This window comes from Corvus moneduloides, chromosome 17 (genome assembly GCF_009650955.1).
Source record: "Corvus moneduloides isolate bCorMon1 chromosome 17, bCorMon1.pri, whole genome shotgun sequence".
NCBI classification, from domain to species: domain Eukaryota; kingdom Metazoa; phylum Chordata; class Aves; order Passeriformes; family Corvidae; genus Corvus; species Corvus moneduloides.
This window is the reverse complement of record NC_045492.1, coordinates 670,422-683,585: the sequence shown is the minus strand read 5'-3', so window position 1 is coordinate 683,585 and position 13,164 is coordinate 670,422. Positions and strand designations below refer to the sequence as shown.

Genomic DNA, 13,164 nt, shown 5'->3' with positions numbered 1-13,164 from the left:
TAAAATCCCTGTTCACCCAACACTCTTCACACTTGAATGGAAGAAGGATCCCCCCGAGTGACCAGCCTGCTACAGTAAAGAATGCCTGCTTCTGATACTCAAAACTGTGTTACAAAGTTTCTATCCGGCCGATTTCAGTAGCATTTCTTTAGGTAAGCCCCCTTTAGGAACTGGAAGGCTGCAGTTATGTCACCCCTAAGCCTCCTCTTTTCCAGGCTGAACAAACCCGATTCTCTCAGCCTTTCCTCATAAGAGAGGTGCTCCATCCCCCTGATCAACTTGGTGGCCTCCTCTGGACTGGCTCCAACAGGTCCATGTCTGTCTGGTGCTGAGGACTCCAGAGCTGGATGCAGCACTGCAGGTGGGGCCTCACCTGAGGGGAGTAGAGGGGCAGAATCCCCTCCCTTGACCTGCTGCCCACACTTCTTTTGATGCAGCCAGGACATGGTTGGTTTCTGGGTGCCAGCGCACACGGCCGGGTGTGTGCAGCCTCTCATCCACCAGCACCCCCAAAATCCTTCTCAGCAGGGCTGCTCTCGATCTGTTCCTGCCCCAGTGGGGATCGATACAAGGATTGATAACCTGATCCACACTTCCTTAAAGATAAGCTCTGTTCCACTCCCTTGTCCCAGAGGGCAGTCTCCCAAGGAATCCCACTGACTATCTCCCTGAAAGGCTGGAAGTCTGCTTTCCGAACACTCAGTGTCAGCACGGCGGCCTGCGATCCCTGGGAGCATCAGGTGTCACAGCCTGGCATGTCCCAGGAGCAGTGCTGGTCCCAGTCAGCAGCGATTGCCTCCAACTGGAGCAACCAGAAGCCTCTGGTGCAGGCCCTGCCATGAAAGGGCCAACAAATGCCGGCCTGTGGGACCGAGGCACACAGCCAGGGCTCGCACAGGCAGCACAGGGACAGAGAGGCAAGGAGACCAGGCTGCTTCCCACCAAATGCTGCCAGCCCAGAAACTATACTCCCAAAGCTGCTTGGTTTGTCTTGAGGGGAAAATGCTTCATGTTATGCTCCTGAAGCCCACAGCAAGCTCTGACCATGCATGTAGGACTGTGTTGCCAAGTACAGTCTGCAGTGAGAGCCTGGCGCACTGCCACGAGCCAGGGAATGGGTTTTTTCTACTACCCCTTGATGAGGTTCAGTTTATCCTGGCTTCTTATCAACAGGAAAAGCCTAAGAAAGCAGTGCCAGCTTGTGCTCCTGCATGGCTCCAAAGCACCCTTGCTGCCTTGCCTGCGGCAGCCCGGCTGGTTCCTCGTGGCAGGCAGGAGCTCGCTGTCCCCGTGCAGCTGCTGCCGGAACATCGGCCGCTGCCCCTGCGCACAACAGAAATCGCCTCTGCTTCCAAAGGGTGAGAGGCTGAAGGGCCGGTCTCACACTGCTGGGGACACAGCACTCACTGCAGGGAGCTCTGCTGCAGCAGCAACCTCGGCCTGAGCGGCCTGAGACACAGGTATCCATGAGCCAACAGGCTGCCCACAGCTGTGACTGGGCTACTGGCCACTGTGCAGCAATGGCCAGCACTGACATACCACCACACTCAGACCCCCTTCCCAGGGGAGGAACATGCGTAGCTGCAGGAGCCTAAAGCTGGCAAATTGTAGCCCTGGGACATGCTGCAGCTGGGCAAGGCAGGCTGCTCTAAGCAATGCTCTGACCCTGAGGGGGCAGGAGTGGGGCAGGGCAGGCAGCATCTCTGTACCCCATCTGCCCAGGCTGGTCCAGAGACAGGCTGCACCCACACCACGATGAACCCGTCACCCTGGGTGCCAAAGCACCTGGGGACATTCAGTGCTACAAACTCATAAGGTGTTGGGGAAAACCACGAATTTTGGTTAAATCCTGCTGCCCTCCTAAGCGGCTTCTACTTCTCAAGGTGTGAGGGGGGTGTCCTTGTCACATGCTCTGTACAATTCAGTTTTGCCATCCTCCCCCTGCAGAGCTCTCTTGGCCCAGCTACAGTCACCCTCTTCTCACAGGTGGGCTAGGCCAGCTCTCAGGCCACCTGCCTTATCCTGTTCAGCCTTCAGTTCATTCTTCCAACCCCACTGGCTATGGCAGTAGGCAGCACGTAGCATCAGAGGTACCACAGGGTAGTAGGAGGGTTTCTGCTCTGTTCCTTTTCCCTTTACAAACCACTGAATGTACCCTGGGACAACCTGTAGGCAGACACCAAACTCTGCCAGTGCTTTACAGTCTCCTCCAGGAGCAGGGACAGCCCCCAGTGACAACATGCACATGGCTGGTTCTCCCATGCTTTACTGGGTACATCTTGAGACTTTCCTCAACTTTTCTGCCTCCATTTCCACTTCAGCATCTCAGATGACTGCAGGAATCAGCCAGCAGCTTTCTTTCCCGACCCATGCTGTGAAAGCAGCAATATCTTCCCTGTATTTGGCTTCCTTGCCTTTAACCAGTCACTAATTTACAGAAAGGCCTTTTATCAGGACAATGCTTCACGTGTTTACAACCATTCAGTGAGAAACTTCCTCAGCTGCTGGTTGGGAGCCCATAAGCCTTGCACCACCCCAGCCAAACTTCAGCCCTGTGACCCCGTTATCTTTAAAGTCCCCAAGAGATTGTAAGGACTAACTCTGCTTTGAAAAAGTCATGCTGACTATTCACCAGCATAGTATTTTCAGAAACAAAGTGTTTATTAGAGTTCCTAACTATTACTCAATACCTAAATGAACTTACTGGCCTTTAGTTTCACATTTACTCCCCTCTCCCCTTCCATGGCCCTAATGGGTGATGGCCCCAATACTATTTTTTTTTTTTTAATTTATTTTTTTAAATTTTATTTTCCCAAATCTCATTGTGTTCCTTTACAATTCCCGAGTAACAGGGAAAAACAGGTGGCTTATGTTACTTTGCTCAGAAATGTCCTTACCACTCCCTTTAAGGGCAACCCTCTAACCCTCAGAGATGACTCTGGGTAGGGAGCCTGTTTGATTGAGCTGTTCCGCCAATGCTCAGTTTCCACAAGCCCTCACTTGGCACCATATTTACCCCGTGACTCCTCTTAAAGGCTTTTTAATCCTGAGAGAGTTGGAAAAAGATTTTTTATTAGACTCCATGTCTTTAGTGGTTCCTAAAAATCTGTGATGCCCTGCCTTGCTACAGGGTTACTTTGAAATTCAGAGTACATGTCCTTTTTCTTACTATCGCTTTTTAAAACTAAATAGAAACATAATTTTCCATTCAACTGCCCATTCTACACATCTTTTTACATGTCCACCTAAGCAAGCTTGTTGCTTCTGGGTATTTTGGAGTGGGGAAGAAGTAAAGATCATGACTTCCAGGTTTTCGTAGATGATGCCCATCTCTGAACCTCTGGTAACCCAATCCAAGCAGCCTCTGCTTCCCCAGAGCACTTTTTATCCCTAGAACCATGCCTTTGCACTGTCTCTGAACTGGCATTTTTTTTGGTGATGATTGTAATGATTTCACACTTCCAGAATACACTTTTATGTAATGGTTTTTTTATTCACAGAGTAATCTTCTATAAATTACATTTCATAGAGTCCCTCAGCATCCCTGGAGCACGAAGTCTTGTTCCATGTGTCTAACTACTGTCAAATAGAAGGTCAGGAGAAAAAAATGTTTAAAACCTCCCCAGAGAGCTGTGGAGGCTAACAGAGCACACTTATAATTGCATGAGCCCATTCTACGGCAAAGCCAAGGTCAGGGTGGGCCTTAATGGTGTGGTGTGTTTCCTTAATTTAAAATTGCTTTGTTTCACTTATAGTCTCAATTTGAATCCTGAATTTTTATTCAGGATTTGGGGGAAAACACCACCAGGAGGTGGGAGGCAAAGCGGCTCCTGCCCCTGTTCCTCTAAGGGGTCCCTCCCTCTCTCAAAATGCTGAGCCTGTGGGATACACTGGCTGCTCCGACCCACGAGGCTCACACAGCACCCCCGACCCTCTGCGAGCCCTCCAGCAAAGCTGGGTTCACAGCGATGTGAAGGGACAGTTTACAAACTCCCCTTGGTACCTGCACGGGAGCTCAGGAGCAGTAAAATTCAGCAGTGTTTTCCCCACACCTGCTCAGGGCAAGGACGAGCTCAGGCCAGTGGGTGAGCCAGGCCTGTGGTGAGCAGGGACAAAACCCTCAGCCTCACCTGCCTGCGCCAGGTACCTGCAAAGGGAACAACAGTGAAGAAGAGGAAACTGCAAAGAGAAGTGGGGAGGGGAAGAAGCAACATCTGCTGCCCCATAAAGGTAGCACGGATCTACACAGCTTATGCGCTTGCAGCAGCAGCAGTAGTAATAATAATAATAATAATAATAATAATAATAATAATAGTAATAATAATATCTGTGAGAGGCAGGAGCAGAGAAGCTCCCCTGGACCCACATGGCAAAAGTCCCATGCCAGCACTGCCAGGAGATGTGATGGGGATCAAAGAGATGCTGCATCTGCACTGCTGGGTGTTGGAGCCTGATCCATATCCAAACCCTGCACTGTCCCACAAGTTTGGGTGTGGGAAGGAGAAAAGACCAAAAGCTTCATGCCCACCCCATAATCCATCCTGCAGGCTTTTTTCTCCAAAAGCACAGTGTTCCCAGCAGGACAAAGCTCTGCCATGCCTCAGGATCTGAATGGCAGCTCTGTCCAGCAAGGAGGCAACAGATGAGCCCTTCTAATGGTCACACCACCAAGAGCAGATCCACCTCCCCTGGCAACCAGGCTCAGATGACATCCACACAACACAGTCTTGCCAGGCAGTGTGACCACAGCCAGCAGCAGTGGCCGTGCCACATGCCACCTTGCACCCAATTGCAAGGACAATTCAAGCCCTGTTTGCTGCAGGCTTGGCCAAGCTTTCCTGCAGCCTGCCAGAAGAGTTCTGCAGAAGCCCGCATTTGGGTCTAGGGCATGCATCAAACCCCCCAGAGATCTGTTCTGTATGTGGAGTGTCCACAGGGACCCTGACTGCAGGGGCCATCTCCATGCTCTTTAGGCACAGACTGATGCCTGGGGGCTGTCCAGCACCCTCACTACCCATCTCCCCCCACCAAAGTCACCAGCCAACCTGCTGCTCCACCAGCAGGGCATCATGACACAGCTCTGCCTCCCTGAGAGGCTCAGGCTGGCTGTCACCAGCCCAGTCTATCCACACAGCTGGCCACAGAGCCCAACAGGAGCAGAACAGGCAGCTTCTTTCACACAGAGGGTTTTGGCAGGCTGGTGAGCCAAACCAGCCCCATTCCCACCAGCAGCGTGCACAGCATGGGCCGTTGGGTTCTGTTTGCCCGGTGTCCGCACCCCTTGTTTCCAGCTCTTAATCCAATGCAGCAAGAAGCTAAAAATATACAAGTGCCACCTTCCATCATGTCTCCGAGCAGGCTCTGCAGTCACCATGGGATGTGCATGATGGAGGTGGGGCCTGGCTCTGTTCCCAAGATGCTCCACCACAATGCAGCCCTCAACAACTACAGCTAGGAAACTCCGTCGGGTGACTGGGCCAGCCCGGTCCCAGCGCCCTGGCACAGGGAATGGGTGGGGCAGAGAGCAATGCTGCTGCCCTGCGCTGTCCAGGCTGTCCTCCCCACTCAGTTCTCTCTGGCAGGGAGGAAAGCCTGTGCAGCCCTTGGACGCTGGGGGAGACCCAGCACTCCTGGCTGTGTGTGCAGGAGAAGGGCACCCTGGCAGCTCACTGCTCTCCCCACCCTTCACCCTGACAGAGTGAGTGCCCAAAACTCCTCCACGCACCCAGCGCCCGGGGTCATCACACCTGACAGTCTCATCATGACAAAAAAAAGCCCACAGACACAGCCTGGGACAGAAACACAAGTGCCCCCCGGCTTGGACAGCCCTGCCCCCTGTGCCGGCTCCCACTGCTCTGGATCCCGCTCCAGCCACGGGGAACTCTGGTAAAAGCCCCCAACAGCATTTCCAGTACGTGAGACAGCAAAGCTCACTTTCACATAAACAGACCCATAAAACTCAGGAAAATCCTTCATTTAATGCAGTGAGTGCTTGAAGCAAAAACAAGCAGAGCTCCCACCAGATGCTCCCAGGGGCCTCCCTATTGCAAGGGCTGCCCAGCAGCCACATGGTGCCTGCAGCCCTGGGCTGTTCCCCACTGCCTCCCACTGCTGTCCGCACACTGCAGGGGGATACAGCCATTCCCACCACTTCCAAGCCAAGGCTGGAAAGTCTGAAGAGCCCTCCAGAAGAAGGCTAAGGGATCACAAGGCTTTCCATCTCTCTGTCTCCAACATAATTCTGCTCTGCTACCACAGTCCACGCAGGATGGGAGCATTTCCATGGCTCTAGAATAAGGAGATTTACAGGCACTGTGGGATAACTGCATTTATTTTAGTTCATTATTTCTCTGGTTATTTAACAATTCAGAGTTTGGCAGAAATAAGGAGTAGAAGACCCTTCGGTGCCCAGGGACAAGCAGGACACAGACAGGACAGGCAGTCCAGGGAATGATGGTGCTGAGCCCTCAAAGGAAATCCATCACTTGTCATTGCTCTCGGGGGTAACCAGGCACTCCTGTCCCACCTCCACCAGCAGACAAGGCACCCTGGCATGAAAACTTGTAAGTCATGAGACAAGTGACAGGTTTCACGAGTTAGTCACAGCTTGGTGACAAATGTACCAGATTTTTGTGCATTACTAAGGAAGAAGAGTTGTGGAAACACAGCCCCTGCCTTTGCTAACTACAGCCCCTCAGACAGCGCACCAGTTGGCATTGCCATCATAATTTGCACAGGAAGAGAGGTACTGCTGTGTGGGGCACCAAGGGGGCACAGAGAGGAGCTCCTCCCCAGACAGCCCACTTCGAGACCCCATCTCTCCAGCCCAGGTTTCCTAATCCACTGGCAGTGGATATAGGCAGGACAAAGCACTGACCTAGGACAGCCAAGGGCTTGGGAAGGGAGGGAGCACATCCAATACTTTTTCCCAAAGGCAGTTGACAGCTCTCCTGCCATCCCTCACCAGTATGAAGGGTACCAGCATTTTGCCAGCCTTTTCACGCTTGGGCCTGAACCTACAGCTATATGATGCCCAACAGGGAGTTTCTGCAGGTGAGAGACTGGCAGGGAAACACAAGACTTTTGAAAGCCTTGGAACCACATAAGCATCTCATCTTCTCCAGAGAGACTTTCCAATGGAAGGCAACAGCCCCCCTTGGTGCCATGAGAAGTCTGTTTACAAGGTGTGGGCACTCCTGGGCTCAGGTGTCCAGAGCAATGTTGACCCCTTGTGAGTTTTGCCCCCAATGCTGCTCATCTGAGCATTATAGGGAGCCACCCACCCCTTCAACCAGGCACCCAGAATGCCCGCAGGAGCCCTGCTTGCCCAGGCTTTCTTCCAAACACTGAATTTGGGAATGCTGCACTCTACCCCATGACATGCTGCAAGCATTGTTGTGTACTGCTGCTGGCTTAGAGAGCTCAGGAGATGAGCAGCTGGAACACTACCCCTCCTTGCTCACACCACATGCCTTTATCTTCCTCCCAGATTTTATCTGCAGCAGCAGCACAGAAAATGATTTGTCAGTTGAGCCCTCTAAAATTTCCAGTTGGTGGGGGAGGATGGTTCTGCTGTGCTTAAACCCCATGTCATTTCAGTCATCCCATCTCGAGAGCACCCAAACCTGCTATATTAGCCCAATGAGTAGCATGAATTTCTTACCTGGGCTTTGCTATCAGAGGAGGGTGATCACAGACCCACACCCCAAAGCACCCTGCTCTCCTCCAGGCCTTTGCCCTGCCCCATCAGGAGCAATCCAGCCATGCTGGTACACAAGACCTTCCATGCTTCCTTCCTCCTCCTCACCTTGAGGCTGGCTCTGCTTCTTCACAGCATCTTTAGAACACAGTTCTAAACTCACTACTTCCTACAGTACTGGTGCTCTGAACACACACCTAATATCTGCAGCATCTGCCTTGCTGCAAGCCCAGAACAGCACACTGACCTCTTCAAAACACTTCCCTCCCTTCCTCCTCCCATCAACCTGCCATGGCAGTGTGATCTGGGGTACCCTGAGCAGCACGTGCTGCTTCAGAGCTGGTTAGAAATGGCACTGGCTTGTGCTCTCAAACAGATTTATCCCTTAGCTCAGTGCTCACTTTAATGGTTTTCCATTAAAAGCAGCAGGGACACAAATTAGCTCCAGGCAGACCAGTTTGTTCTATACCTCCAGCCATATTTCAGCCCCACTGCCAGAGTTAAGACTCCATGCATGTAACAGGTCCTTTCCCCTCAGCAGAGTGCCAGTGGTCAGGCCCTTCCCCTGCACACAGTTAATATGGAGACCACTGGCTCATAAATCTCTGAGAGCAGCAGGTTGTTATTATCCAATGCAGCAATGCAGAAATGGCAGCTTTGTGAGATGGGATTTTTTCTGAGTAAGGGAAGAAAATTCCCTGTCCAAGCTCTCACAGCTCCCAGACATGATCTTCCCAAACCTCCCAGCTGGTATTAGTCCTGGTGTATCATGTCAGTAACAGTAATCACAGCAAACATGTGGTTTTGTAATGAGATTACAGCAAGAACCAGTACTATGGACTTCAAGACAAAAAGAAGGGCTGTTCCTCCACTGGGGACAGCACCAAGTCAAGAGCATTTCCACTACTGAAGATAAACTCCACCTTGTTCAATGGCCCCATCAGGCTTGCCCACTCTGGGGTGCAGCTCAGGTCAAACTTCAAGGAGCTGAGCTGCACCCCTGTCTGGCAATTCAAGACAACACTCCCCCAGCCTCCTTCCCACCATACATCAATTGAAACCATTTCCACATGGGACATGGTCTTCAGGCCTTGACAGCTGAATTGCGAGAAGGAGAGAGGGTCACAAACCTGCTTTTCTTTTTTCTGTATTTTCATTATCATCAAATCTGGGATGAATGTTATTTCTGCAAGACACAACACAAAAAAAAATTCACAATGATGAGACTGCTGAACCTGAGGCACTTCATCCTTCCAACTCACCCCTCCCGGCGGCCAAGCCAACCCCGGGGCTGCTGAGAGCAATAAAACTGCTGGAATGAAACTCTCAGGGACAAGCCTGGGGACATCTGCTCTGCTGAGCCATGGAAAGAGCCCAACCACAGATATCCCCCACAGCTCAGTGCTGCCTGAAACCCACTGGCCAAGACTAACATGGCAGCCGCAGTCTCAGCAAGAAGCAGCACTCCTGGGGCAAGCACAGAACACACTCCAACTCCTCAGAGCCTCGGGTATAGCCCAGGCCCCGCTGAGAGACGTGTCGGACACTGCCAGCCCTGCAGCAGCAGAGAGAAGTAAACAAACCAGCCTCTGCCAAGCAGCAATGACAGCAGAAAGAGACTGGAGAGGATGCAGGAACTTGAGGCAGGCTGCAAGCCCCATGACTGTGACCACAGAAGAGCTGCTATGGGGACGAAGATGGGGCAAGCAAGGAGGAGAAGAGCCATGTCTTCCCAGAAGCAGCCCCAGATGCAGTGCTGGGGCCAGGCTGGCTGTGTCCCCAGGCCTGTGCCCCCACGGCGGGGAGGACGCTGCATGAGTAGCACCCACCTTGCAGCCCACAGGGCAGGATGGGCTGAGGGAGGGATGATTTTCAAGCAACTCCCCTACACCAGGCCTGATCAGAGGGGCTGCAGTTGCAAGTCCAGCTCTTAGCAGCACCTTAGTGCCAGAGGCAATGAGGTCCCCACACTGTACCCCTCCGGCGGACCAATGAGGGGTCTGTGGCAATGCAGCACCGTGAGAGCTCTCTGGGGCAAACAGAGTGTTCCCCCAGGATCCCTGCAACAGTGGCTGTGGCCCAGCTCGGCCAGCAGCACTTTTTAGCTGGTCTCTGCAATGGCCACAGCTCCCAGGCACTGCCAGAGCAGCTACACCCAAACACAGAGGAACCCAGAACCCCCTCCTGGGCTTCACACACCCTCAGGACCAGGCCAACCTGCCCAGGCCTGATTTCTCTGGGGACTGGGCATAGGTTGGACACTGCCAGATGCAGGAGAAAGCTGGCCTCAACGCCTCCTTCCCACCAGTGCTGTGGTGGCAGGAAGGCCAGGAGCAGCCCTGCCACATGCAGCGCCGGTCCTGGGTGGATGGGGCGCTGCTGCAGCTCCCCAGGATAAACACGCTGTGACAGTCAAGCGGACAGCGTGAGGTCACAGTCCACGCCCTCCCCACAGCAGCTCCAGCCACGGCACACTCAACACAGCCATCGGCAGTAGATGCTTTTTGGGCAGCCAACCCTCAGCAGTTGTCTGCTGCACAGTGCCAGCAACAGGTGCCAAAGAGCGCAGAAGTATTTGACAAGTGTTTTAAGACAGAAGTGCCACAAACACCTGCCTCTCCTTTCCCTCCAGTACCATGCAAACCCCACTCCATGAGCCATGAGCCATCAGACTTGCTGGCACAAGGGAGCAGCTTGCACTGCTGCCAGCCCACAGGCCAGCCCCAGTGACACCCCGTACCCTCATCGTGTCTCCCTCCTTGGCAGGAACACCAAAAGCCAACAGGTCCTACAGGTGGGCACTTCTCAGGCCAGCATGAGGTGACCAATTCTGCATGCTGATGCTGGTCCACGGCTCATGCCATCATACTGAAGAGGCAAAGGCTTCTAACTCTGATCCTGGCTACATGACACAGGCCAGCATGGCCCACATCTAAGTCAAGCTAGGTGAGAGCAAGGAAAGGCACCCAGTGCCACGACCTGAGCAGGGAGGAGTTTCACGGCATCTGTGGACAAGATGACACAGGACTCTTTCTCATGACTAAGCCTGTCCCATACAGACCCTCCTGTACTGCTGCAAATGTGTCCCAGGAGGGCCCAGAGAACACAGGGCTAAGTCAAGCTAGAAGACACGTGCAGCTGCAGTAGAGGTGCTCTCCAGGAAGGACCACGCAGAGATTTCAGACCAAGTGGGAGCAGCAGCTCAGAATAACCCTGCTGGGCTCCAACAGAGAGCAGTCCCATCCCAAAGGTGTGCTTGGAGCCAGATGTGTAGGAGACCTGGGTTTGGTTCATCTTTCACAGTGGTCTCTGTGCTGCAGGAGGCTCCAAGGTGCTCAGCTTAGCCCTCCTTGCCAGCAGCACGAGTGCACTGCTCTTGCTCCACCTGCCTCAGCTTGGCCCCCAGCAGGGCCAGCCAGCATCCACCCGGCCGAGCTGCTCCTACCCTGGCTCTACTTCCCAGTCCTGCCCTCACAGATTTTAGAAACACCACATCATAGAATATGCTGAGTTGGATCGGACCCATCAGGATCATCAAGTCCAACTCCTGGCCCTGCACAGAATGCCCCAAGAATCCCATCATGTGCCTGAAAGCATTGTTCAAACACTTCTTGAAATTGGACAGGCTTCGTGCTGTGACTTCCCTGGGGAGCCTGTTCCAGTGCTCAATCAATTTTCTGCTGGAGTAACCCAGAAGATGGATCTGGGGCACTCCAGCTCTTGAGGGAACTAGCACTCTCTTCCTGCTGTCTTCTTTCCATCATCAAAAGGCTGTGAAGTCCCTCAGAACCCTGGCAAGGCATGGGATCCCTTCTGTTCTCAAGGAGCTCTTCCCACTACTGCCTTGCCACAAAGAATCACTTGACACTTAACTAAGTACCTGGCACACACCAAGGGATTTTGCAAGCCAGCCAGCTTGCTGGCCAGAGCCAGAGCAGAACCTACACCACCCAAACAACCTCCAGGCTGTAGGCTGAGCCCTGGAATCTGACATTACAACTCTAAGGTGCCTGTGCATGTCTCCAGCTGATATAGCTGTGGGGACAGCACCAGGACAGAATCCAGCAGCACAGGACTCTCCCACAGCAGGAAAGCAGGACACTGGTAGCATCCATCTGCACCCCTCTGGGAACCACTGCATCTCACCAGTGCAGCTTGGTCCACCTCCAAAGCCTGGGGAAAGGCCACTGCCAGCCCAGTGAGACTGGGGGCATCTGTAGCCCTCTGCTCCTATCCAGCAGAGCTAGGGTCCCACATGGAGCACACAGGAGGTTTCACTGAGACCCAAGTGATGCCAGGGAAGGAGAAAGGATCAGACATTGTCTGCACGGCAGCAAAACTTCTGGCAAGCTAAAGTCAAGATAAATACCTTGCTACAAGTTCCTTGTCATGGGGCTAGTCCAGGCTGGACCCCTCTCATTGTGTGGCCCACAAGAGGCCTATCACTCAACTCTAGGTTTTCAGGGTGCTTGGTTTTTTTTTAAACAAAAAGTCAAATAAAAAAATCATATACTGTGCATCATACACATCGAGTGGCCTAAGCCCCAGCTCACTGCCTTTTGTACAGTGTTAGCTCAGGCAGCTGCAGCAGCTGAATGAGGGTGGAGGATGCCTGGACACTTGATGCTGCAGTGAGCAGCCCAGCTCTGCTGCCTCCAGAGCCCAGCAAAGGGCTGCAGGGCCCTGCTGCCCTCAGCCCGGGTGCTGTCCCACACCCCTGGCCCCTGCCCCCGTGGGCTGCTGCTCCAGCACCACCCTGCCTGTTCCTTCCCAGGCACCAGCATTCAGGTAGGGCAGGATCCCAAGCAGACAGCACTGGGCTGGCAGGGCAAAGGCTGCGGGCAGGGGAGGGCAGCCAGCGCCGGGAGACAGCCGCCCAGAGGAACGAGCTTTAGCTTTGCATCATGAGCCTCATCACCAGCAGCAGGAGGCCAAGCACAGCTTCTTCACCAGGATAGGGAGCAGGCAGCTGGACTCTGCCACATGTCTAGTGGTCCCAAGAGTGGATGTGAAGGGCAGGAATGTTCCTGAGCTCTCCAGCAGAAAGGAGAGCTGGACCCTCACTGCCAAAGCCTGTAGCCTGTCATTCTTCTTCCCACGGCACCTTTGGACGAGGTTGTGGGGCAGGGTAATCTGCCCATTCCTAATATCTGTTTTCTTCAGGATGAGCAGCATGACTCAGGAATAACTTTTCCCAGGTTAAAGTCAGTATCAAGGAAGGCCTTTCGCAGTTCCCTGAGCGTGGTAGGCTGCAGACAAGCCCCAGCTTTGGGGGTTTACAAGAGGCAGCACAGAAGCCCAGTCAGTGGGTGAGCAAAGCAGGGCTGGCAGCACCGGCACACAGCAGTGCAGGAGGAGCTCTTGGCCAGCCCACTGGCATGCTCTGAATGAGGATCTGGACCAGAGGAGACAAGGGCATGAGTTCAAGAAAGGACATGAGACAGCAGAGCACGGGAGGAGGTTTC

General features: G+C 53.4%; 1 protein-coding gene across 15 annotated transcripts in view; it reads right to left on the bottom strand.

Annotated features, from left to right (window-relative positions):
• Positions 1-13,164, bottom strand: part of CHD6 (chromodomain helicase DNA binding protein 6) — a 92,578-nt gene that overhangs the window by 49,466 nt on the left and 29,948 nt on the right. Inside the window, exons 2-3 of one of the 15 annotated variants that reach the window (XM_032127366.1) lie at positions 8,830-8,885; positions 4,004-4,147 (exon numbers count right to left, since the gene is read on the bottom strand). The exons of 13 other annotated variants lie outside the window; for them this stretch is intronic. Coding sequence is in view for 1 of the 2 variants with exons in the window: in XM_032127364.1 (XP_031983255.1) it covers positions 8,830-8,862 (33 nt within the window). In the remaining variant the exon portion in view is untranslated. The remainder of the gene's footprint in view (positions 1-4,003; positions 4,148-8,829; positions 8,886-13,164) is intronic. One more of the 15 variants, XM_032127364.1, reaches the window with a different exon arrangement.